The 9,934-nt window shown below is 35.8% G+C and overlaps 1 protein-coding gene across 2 annotated transcripts; it reads left to right on the top strand.

The window, feature by feature from the left end:
* Positions 1-3,527: 3,527 nt before the first annotated feature.
* Positions 3,528-9,601, top strand: LOC141834834 (uncharacterized). 2 transcript variants are annotated; one of them, XM_074722208.1, is made up of 6 exons: positions 3,528-3,661; positions 3,919-4,045; positions 4,136-4,672; positions 6,350-6,851; positions 6,931-7,012; positions 9,303-9,601. In XM_074722208.1, exons 1-6 carry the CDS (start codon positions 3,623-3,625, stop codon positions 9,504-9,506), a joined length of 1,491 nt encoding a protein of 496 aa, XP_074578309.1. In that variant the 5' UTR covers positions 3,528-3,622; the 3' UTR covers positions 9,507-9,601. The 2 variants fall into 2 exon arrangements, with proteins under 2 accessions (XP_074578309.1, XP_074578310.1); XM_074722209.1 differs by lacking the exon at positions 3,528-3,661 and adding an exon at positions 3,720-3,843.
* Positions 9,602-9,934: the final 333 nt, after the last annotated feature.

The following is a 9,934-nucleotide window of genomic DNA, read 5'->3' as shown; positions in this document are numbered from 1 at the left end:
AAATATCCTACAATACGTCTAGTTGGGATTCGAACCATGTGTGCTTGAGTAGTCTATTGAATGTCTTCCTCTCCTTTCCGCTACACCATGCTCGGGGATAACTTCCTCTCTTTTATTTTGTTAGTCAAAATTTACTCATTTTGAAGGAAAAAAAACTTATCGATTTTGATACCCTTGGATAGACCCCTCTTCCAACTCATCAAAATAAGTGTAGAAGGATGTCTCACCACATCAATCAACCTTCGAAGTGCTTGGTTTCCCCAAGCATCCTTTGCCTCTAAGTAACTTCCTGCCTCTAAAGTGCTTGGTCGTTTAAGTACCCTCTGCCTCACAAGTGTTCAGTCTCTCAAGCACTCAGTCTCTAGAGCGCTCAAGTCTTATGATCACCTTCTGACTCTAGTGTTCAGCAACCCCCTCTGCTTTCAACCCCAATTGGCTCATACTTTAACAAGTTCCATGGTGCATCCTATCTAAGTACGACACAAAGGTTCAAACCATAATATGGTCCTTTGATAGCAACCAGCATACAATACGATCAGGGTGGGCAAGCCAAGTAGTAGGGCATGCCCTACACTAGCTAGCACCATCCCTAGACATGCCTCTCTAACCAACGTATGCACTCCATGATCCAATCGTCAATATGGCCCCTTGGTTGATCTTATAAAAGAGGTAAATCCAACAATGGTAAATAGACATTTTTCAACACTCTCAAAGTTTTCCTTTTCTTTCTTTATTTTTCATCACCCTGAACTCACTTAAGTATTAGAGAGACTTTGCGATATATCCAATGCCCTATAATGTGGTTTAATCTTAGGAGGTTCACCCCTAGCGACTAAAAGCTTATTAGTAGCATCCAACATTGAAGCTAGTGTCTCATCATCAACATCCATCAAGGAAGTCATTTCTCGACGCATCAAACTTGTAAGATCAATAGATATATTTCTTGGATATTTATTTTAAATCATGTCATTTTGATTACAAAATTATACTAAAGAATTTTTTGAAAGTTAGATTATTTGTGTGTTTTTAGTGAAAGTGAGTTTTTTTTTCTAAAACTCTTTAAGTAAGGTTGAGTATTCAGTTAAAATCGAACATATCAAACTGAACTATTCAAAACCAAACTAGCCAAACTTTTTGGACTCATTGAACCGATCGAATTTTGTCATTAAAATGAACAAACTGAATTGATACAAAATCGATTAATTTGGTAATCGATCAAATTAACCAAACTTTCTTTAAAAAAATCAAAATATCTCCCCTACATTCACAAAATTAATCTCCTTGCATTCATAGAATAAATTGAATAAAATACCTCGAAACAAATATAATGATTTATATTCTTGCATTCCACGAAGTTAATCAAATTAAATACCCCAAAATAAATATAATAATTTACATTCTTTAGGAAGAGATGACTACAAATTTTAATCTATATATCACAGACTTCAACTTTATGTCTCTCAAATACTTATACAACTTAAACTCTCAATTCGATCACCTTCAAAAACTTACATAACTTAATCTTAAATTCTCAATTCAATCATGAACACTACAACTACAATTTAACTAATTAAATTAGAAAACTCTTTTTAAAAAAATTTGAATATCTTCTTGCATATCACAAAATTAAATACATCAATAAATTTTAGTTTGTCAAAACTAAACAATACTATCATAGAAGATATACATCAATTACACACCATTAATGATATTTCTAACAACTTAGGGAGTATTACAAGTTCTTGGTCATCAAAAGATTCAAAAATAAAATTCACAAGTTTTGTTAATCAAGAGATGATAAACTAGTTTTCACAAAAGAATTCCATAGGAATCACATGTTGAAGATCACATTGCGAGGCATGGGAGTTTTTCTTTGTCTTTGTCCCTAATGACCAAGAAGCAAGAACTTGTTATTTATCACCTGAACAAAAAGATCAACAAGTAAATGCACTTTTAAATCAAATAAAATATTTAAAATATATCATTAATTATTATGTAATTCATCCATACATTATTATTCTCGAAGAAGACAAGCTCAATATAATTTTTGAGAATTTAAAAAAAATGATGACAAGCAAGTCAAATAAATTAGCACTTTATAACTATAAAGAAAAATCTAACTATATTTTTATTAAAAAGAAAAAACTTATCACTTTCAAATTTCCACATCCTCTAATTCAACATTGATTGACTCTGAATGTAAACGAAGTCAATCTTGTGTACAAATAAAGCTTTCTAATACTCTAGGAGTCAATGAACTCCTGAAATATTAAAGTACCTGTCCAACAATACTAAAAGTGGATTTTAAAGTAACTATTGATATTGAAATGACTAACACATCATGAGCAATTTGAGCAAGTATAAAAAATCTATGATATTTTGCTTCCACCATCATAAAATATCAAAAGTATCATAATACTACTTAACTATTTCATTAAGATACTTGTCTAGTTCCTCCGACATATTACTTTCTCCAAAAATTTATATTTTTTTCTTCTTATGCTTTGCAATGATTGATTATCTTTACAAATTCATTTGACTCATATTTTTTAGCTCAATGTCATTGTCACAAAGTTGTCCATCTTGATTTCGAAATACCGAGTGGTTTCTCCATCAAGGTTGCAACTAGCTACAAGACTACCTACCCTCGTCCCAAAAGAGGATTCTCTACTCACTACCTTTCGTATCAGAAGGTCTCTTAGAGCTTACCTTGCCTGTTTACCCAGGACTTACCTTACCAAGTGTCTGGTCCAGCTACTTGCTAATCCACCAGGGTTTCTGTTGTTGTCTAATGTCTGGTCTTCCTAACCCATCATAGTTTCTGATCACCTGATCTATCAAGTTTTTCGTTACCTAGTGTGTGGTCCTACTGACCCACTAAAATTTTTTTCCTTCTAATTGGTATATAATCATCTGATCAAATATTTCCTTATTAAGTTTTCTGCATCTATACACTTACAAACATATCAAATCCTATAATCTAACTTCAAATTCTTTTATCATCAAAATATAAATTCAATATATGGTACTACTTGCATCAATATTTATAACTATTACATTTTTTAAAGATAATTAACAAAATGTATGATAAAAAATATTAGATAACCAAATTATGTGATAATATAAAGAAAAAAAGAGAAGTCAAAGAATTTTTTAATAAGTATTTATACGTGAAGAAGACATTTTTAAGATTGTAGTTTATTTGGAAAGAGATCTTGACAAAATTTAAAGTAGTTTGATAAAAAAAAGTTGGAAGAATAAAAGAAATTAAGAATCGTATTACAATCCAAGGATTAATTATAATTATTTATTATTTTACAAGGAAATAGTATATTTTTATTTTTATAATTATTTATTTTATTAATAATAAGGAGTAAGATATAATATTATAAAATACGTGGAGAGTGAAAAAAGACAAGAAACTATGGGCACCAAAATGGAATTTTGTGGAACGAAAGGGAGTCGTCGTGGTTTGAGCATCAAAATCACCCCCCACTTGCGAAGGCAGTCTCAGTCTCACACTGAAACATCGCCGGCCATTTCGCCAGAATCGCCGGTCGCCGCCACCAATCTAGCCAGCCCCTTCAACCCGACTCCTATCTTTGCTTCTGCCCCCGCTAATATGGATTACGAGCGCATCCACAAGCCCTTTTCCTCTCAGGTAAGTCTCCGTCTCTCTTTGGCAGCTTTGAGATTCCTGATCAAATCTGCATCTTTGGACCCTCATTCGTCGTTTGGGACGAAAGTTCGTTTCTTTGCGCCCTTTTGCCCTAGTCGATCAGTGTGCATTGTTTTTATTCCCGATGATTGAACGCTGCAAGGACGAGAGATGAGAGGCTGTTGGTTGGTGTTCATGCTGTTTTACGATGATCTCATTTTTAATGTATCTGAGACATTTTGCTTCCTTTTGTGATTTAGAGCGGTGGATTCTCCCCGGCCCGACTGAGGGCGATGCTTCTTGGCGTGGAGAAAAAGAGGAAGGAAGAGGAAGAGATGGTAACGAAGTTCTCCTTGAGGTCTGATCTCCCGGAGTGCGATGACAGACGTAAAAGATCTCTCATATGCTGCTATGTTTGAGTGAAAAAAAAAGAGAGAGAGTGAATTTTCCGTGTGGATTGAGGAATTCATCTTGCAGGAACCAGTGCGGCCGAGAGTTGTAAGGATGTAGAGTGTTCCATCTTCCTGGACACTGCAGGTGGTCACAGAGCACGGGACTATGCATCAGGGGCGGCGAGGGCTAGGGTCCAAGAGGAGGATGGCTTGGATCCGGAGAGTATCTCCTCTGGGTTTGAGTTCCAGAGGGCAGAGCGAGCGCCGCCACATCGTATGGTTTCGATGTCAACGTTGATGGCTCCCTTCTCGAAGCCAGCACCCTCGAAATGGGATGATGCGCAGAAGTGGATCGCAAGCCCGACGTCGAATCGAGTCGGCGGAAAAGGCAATGGAGGGCAGATGAGGAAAGGTGGATTGGTGGCCCACGGGAGCCGCCACGGGGTGACAAAGGTTGTTTTTGAGGTCGAGGAAGCAGATACAAAGAGAGTGGATGGATGTCAAGCAAAAAAGGATTCCGGTGGAATTGAGAACGTGAATTGGGTGGCAAATCCTTGTTGTATCATGGATACTGTAGGTAAGCCTCCTACAATAATGGAGGATCCTGTTGCTGAGGTTGCTGGTGAGTAGACCTATGATTAATTCTTCATTATGTGTTTGTTGATTGCAAGTTTCTCATCTTTCTCCTAGGCTTTCCTAAGTCAGGTCACTGGATTATGATCTAATGATTCATTTTCAAACAAACATCATCTTTTTTTTTTTTTTACTTTAAACAAGGAACTAATATAGTTCATATTAGATTAAATCGATTAGCTGAAAACAGACTACATAGTGCTCCAGCAGAAAATGATGGAGAAGCTTCACTATTAAAGAAAGCACAAATATGATGGCAAAATCAGTTGTATCCTCTTCAGACAGAAGTATGGCATGTAATGTTCTAACTGATAAAAAGGGCGCACTGGATTCTACATGGTCATCAAAGGATAGGAATAGAACATTGGGTGATAACTAAGAGCAATTGCCAACATATGATTTGTTCACATGAAATGCATACGAGTGATGTGAGGGGTGCAAATTAGTAGTGTCAGATGTTTTAGAGATAACTAATATATGTATTGGGTGTTATCCACAACCCCTCTTGGGTCTGCTTGGGCATAGAGCCATTGTCTTTAGTAGAAGGCAAAAGTGGTCCCGATTGACTAGACTACAGATAGAACAATCTAACTTGACTTGCTCATCACTTATAACCAAATTGATCGAGATTTAGTGATTTAGCTGAAAAATATCAAAAAATTACATTCTTATATTTTTTTCATTTCTTTAGAACATAGCTTATTGCTGCATCTTTGTTGAATTGAGTCAATTAGCTCATACTAGTTTTTATAATCCTTTTGATCATCTTCCCTTGACAAATAATTTCCATTTCTTCTCTTAGTCTTTATGTGGAGATTATTATAATACCATTTTACAACCAAAAGTATACATATGAGATTTGTGAAGTTATGCTACTAATTCGAACTCCATGATCGCCCTAAATTTTGCATCACAATGTTACCTTTTCTCATTACTTCACTACCGATATATATATATAACTTTTACATCATTTGTTTTAGCAAGTATCAACTATAGATATGTGTTCTTGCATCCAAAGAACACAGGTCTAGGATTTCTAACAGCCCTGGTTGCAAAAAACCTAAAACATTATTAGTTTGATACCTTAGATTAAGATACAAAAAGAAAAAATATTTGTTGGGAGACGGAGATATTTTTGCTACATCAAAGTATACTAAAAAAACTAATAATTGTTGATTGTAACATAAAACAATTCCCTTCATCTTTGACCAAAATATTTAACAAGAGTATTTAGTTTTGCCGTCTTATCAGCTATAGTACTTGTTTCTTTGTTCAGTTTTCTTTTGGTGACCATCAGTTTGATCTCCTCAAAAGTTCAAAAAGAATACAGGTCTCCGGCCAACAATAGCTCTGTTAGTCTATTTACTCCAAGTGTGTGCTAATGGCATTGCATTATTTAGTCAATATAGGCCTTTAAAATTAATTTAAATGAGTTATGTGTATTTACCATATATTATCAACCATCAAAAATTAACCATATAGAATTGCAACCTTGAGCAATGCACTTAAGCACATGATGGAATCAAGTGATGAATAATTGATATATCTCAAATGTATATTTAAACTGATGCAACTACGATGCAATTTTCTGGCTTTAATTGATGTGTTGTGTGTGTTTTCATTCTATATAAAGTTGAGTTCTTATTCTGTATTAAACATTCTACAGTCAATCTTAGTCAGCATGACCCATTGATGTCTGTCCAAAGTGCCACAACATTTGTTGCTCCTGCACCCACAGTTAGGTCTGTATCCATGAGAGACATGGGTACTGAAATGACACCAATTCCTAGTCAAGATCCATCTCGGACAGGAACTCCTGTCAGAGAAACCTCACCTTTGCACAGCCCAAATTCTTCACGACCATCAACACCACGAAGTTCTGCGGCATCAACAGCAGAAGTCCAAATTGCTCCAATTGCTTGTCATGATGATTCAAACAAGAAGGAATTGTCTGAAAAGGAGCTGTTAAAGAAAACAAGGCGAGAGATTCTAGTTCTTGGCCAACAACTGGGTAAGACAAATATAGCAGCATGGGCCAGTAAGGAAGTGGAGGAAACTGTCGCATCTGTTTCTCTGGAAACTTTATCTCTAGAAAAGTCTACTAGAAATGTCATTGAAGCCCGAGCTGCTGCCTGGGAGGAGGCTGAGAGATCCAAGTATATAGCTAGGTGATTTATAGTTTAATGCTTACACTCTGGCTCCATTGAGATATTGCATGTGGAGAAATTATTCATTTTGTTCTTTCAGGTTTAAACGTGAAGAGATCAAAATCCAAGCCTGGGAAAATCATCAGAAAGCCAAAACTGAAGCTGAAATGAGGAAAATTGAGGTGGGCACTTATTTCCTTTGCTAAATATAGTGTGTTCTTTTTGGATCATACATTTGCTAATTGAACTAAATTTGCTTCTGCTTTGATATGGAGAGTTGAGTGATTGATGGCTTTCTATCCTGAATCTTATTATATGCACTCACGCTTGGAAAACCCACTTGCTTCAGATGTTTCTGGAATTCCTATTGAAATGCCTTTCTTCTTTCCCCTTTTTTTCTCACTGAACTATAAATTTTCTGCAAGTCTAACTCATGGAAATTTACTTTGAGATTTGATGGCATTGGGGAAACACATTTCTTTCTCATTTTGGGATAGTCATTCTCCTTGTAGAATTTTAATAGTAATTTCCTTCATTTTGGCTCTTCACAGGCTAATTCAGTGAATAATTGATTGTGAACTCTTTAGTTTTTTACTTCTCTGTAGTCTCAAACCTAAGCTTAAGGAGCTAAACAGTGCAGTTGTTGCTTGAAATCCATCATTTCAGACCTATGATTTTATGGGTTGAATAAGTTAGCTTTCTTTCAGATTGATTTACATATTTCAAAGATTGAGTAGTTTATTGGATCAAGCACAAGTCTCACACAAAGGAAAATATCACACGGAGAAAAGAAAAGTGAAAGCCTTATTATTGAAAAACTGGTTATTGCATTGGATAACAATAGACTCAATCCTAAAAAATTAGGGAACAAATAAAGCAAGTTGGGAATATAGTTGTTTTATTATTTAATTGTCAAATTAAAAACTAATTATCAAACTGCTCAAATTCAGAATCAAATATTAAATTTCAAATTCTGAATTTGAATCTAGTTCAGTATATTTCTGATGAGTCCATTGCAATCTGAAAATGCTCAAATTAATTTATGGGGGACAAAAACTATTGGACTTTGAGTTGTCCTGTTGAGTCTCAATTACGAGGTGAACATAGTTTGGTAATCCTCATGATGAGCTTCACCAAGAAGCAGCAGTAACAATTAGAATAAAATCTTGGAACTAGGTTAGATTTGGCAATGATTTAATACCTCAGAGGGATATTTAATCAATATCTTGGGGCTTGTTTAGTTGGGTAAAATAGCACTTTTCAGTTTCATTCTTAGAGAAAATGAGAACAGATAACCAGAAAATGATTGGCTAGTGATGAAAATGGAAATTTGACAAAAATAAATAAATAATTTCAGGGCCTTAGCTCAGTGAGTCACAACTTGGCAGTAGCAGAACATTTTGGAACTAAGATTTTTCGATAATGTGATGGTTCAATGAGACATATAATCTAAAATACCAATTGGTTAAATAGCTCTTGTCAGTTTCATTATCAGAGAAAATGAAAATGGACTGCAAGAAGGTGATCGGTTGGTTGTTGAAAATGGTAATTTGAAAAGAAATTGATGGCCTTAACTAGTAAGTCACAACAATTCCCATATTGGCTGTTGACACATTGTGATTTGTTTTGGCTTGAATGACACTGCATTGTACCATTCTTTTTTTTGTCAAGTATCTAGTTAAGTCTTACCATCAACTGCGGTTTGAGTAGTTAAACCTTAGATGTGGGTTTTCGATTTACTTTCTCATAGTTTGGAAGGGGAACCTTCTTGTTTTAGATGCTTGTAAATCTGAACACAAAATCTTATGTTGATTGGATTTTCACACAGAAAATTGAACAGTTAGGGGAACCATTAATCATCTTTTTCTCTAAAAAGTCGATGTGTCTGTAACCCAACCCGCCTAAATTTCTTGGCGGGGCGGACCAACCCGGCGGGCCTAACCCAACTTGACGGCTATAGATGTGTCTGCCCACAGTGCCAAAACAGTCCAAGACCCAGTTATATTTGTCTCACTATAAAATATCAGTGTTCACGCTCAAAGCAAAAACTATTCAAAATCTTGTCACTTTTTATTTTACTTGAGGGTTAAATCAGCATTTTCTTTAAGAATTTGTCTGAGTAGATTTTTTTTCATCTCTTTTTTTGCAATTATTCTTCATGAATCTCTCAAGAAAAGTTTCACTCATAAACAATTTTCATTTATCAATGTATGTTGGTTTCACAACGCCTCACTTTTCATCATGCCGGGTGTTCAACAAGCAGATGGAGGTTGGACATCCAATGAATCAGAAACCTAGATCTTGTCTAGCAGAGCACACTCTTCTTCTATTTCTAAAAACTCTTATCATGATTTGTAATATAGTCTTGCTTAGCAATAGCACTATTGCTCATAAGAGGTGTTCCAAATGCTTCATTCTTTACATGGTACAACTCGAAGATGAATTCTTACACATGGTTTCCTTCCTGCACAGGTTAAGGTAGAGAGAATGAGGGCTCATGCACACGAGAGGCTGATGAACAAACTAGCAGCATCACAGCACAAAGCTGAGGAGATGCGCACCAGGGCAGAAGCCAGAAGAAATCGTCAAGCTGCTAAAATTACTCAGCAAGCTGAGTACATCAGAAGAACTGGAAGAGTTCCATCATCATTTTTCTTCTGGAGCTGCTGCACATAGTTGCTTTGCTCGAGTGGTGGTGTATTCTTATGTAAAGAAGAAAAGTTTTCATGTGTGCAGAGATTATTTCTATTACTTGACAATTCCAGCTATTGTCTACAGCACCTTTTCTGCATTTGCCATCATCGCATTGCATCCTGCTGAAATTTTACAAAGTAAACTTTTATCTCAAAGGCCTGTGGACTTTTCTGCAGAACTCGAAGGCATGGTGGTCTGAGTAAAAAGAGTGATGGACCACGAAAGATGATAAATCAAACCAACCAGTATTGTCTGTCTGCAACCCCACCAGGATCAGATTAGAGTGTCAGACAGCCTTTGAAGTCGATGAAGGGCCCTCATGGATGGAACTCGTGTACTGCACTGCTTCCCACCATAAGAGATGAGTAACTTTTACAGCAGTCTGATTTTACACGCCCACCATCATGGAC

The sequence above is a fragment of the Curcuma longa genome, chromosome 9, assembly GCF_044706935.1.
Source record: "Curcuma longa cultivar G26 ecotype Majalengka, Jawa Barat chromosome 9, ITB_CL_G26_1.1, whole genome shotgun sequence".
Taxonomy (NCBI): domain Eukaryota; kingdom Viridiplantae; phylum Streptophyta; class Magnoliopsida; order Zingiberales; family Zingiberaceae; genus Curcuma; species Curcuma longa.
Note: the sequence above shows the minus strand (reverse complement) of the source record. Positions and strands in the feature narration are given on the sequence as shown.

What these genes read in the sequence shown, in the direction of transcription:
- LOC141834834 (XM_074722208.1), top strand. Translation starts at nt 3,623, where the DNA reads ATGGATTACGAGCGCATCCACAAGCCCTTTTCCTCTCAG. An exon ending in ACAAGCCCTTTTCCTCTCAG is followed by an intron (nt 3,662 to 3,918) that starts GTAAGTCTCCGT and finishes TTTGTGATTTAG; the next exon opens with AGCGGTGGATTCTCCCCGGC. An exon ending in AGATCCAAGTATATAGCTAG is followed by an intron (nt 6,852 to 6,930) that starts GTGATTTATAGT and finishes TTGTTCTTTCAG; the next exon opens with GTTTAAACGTGAAGAGATCA.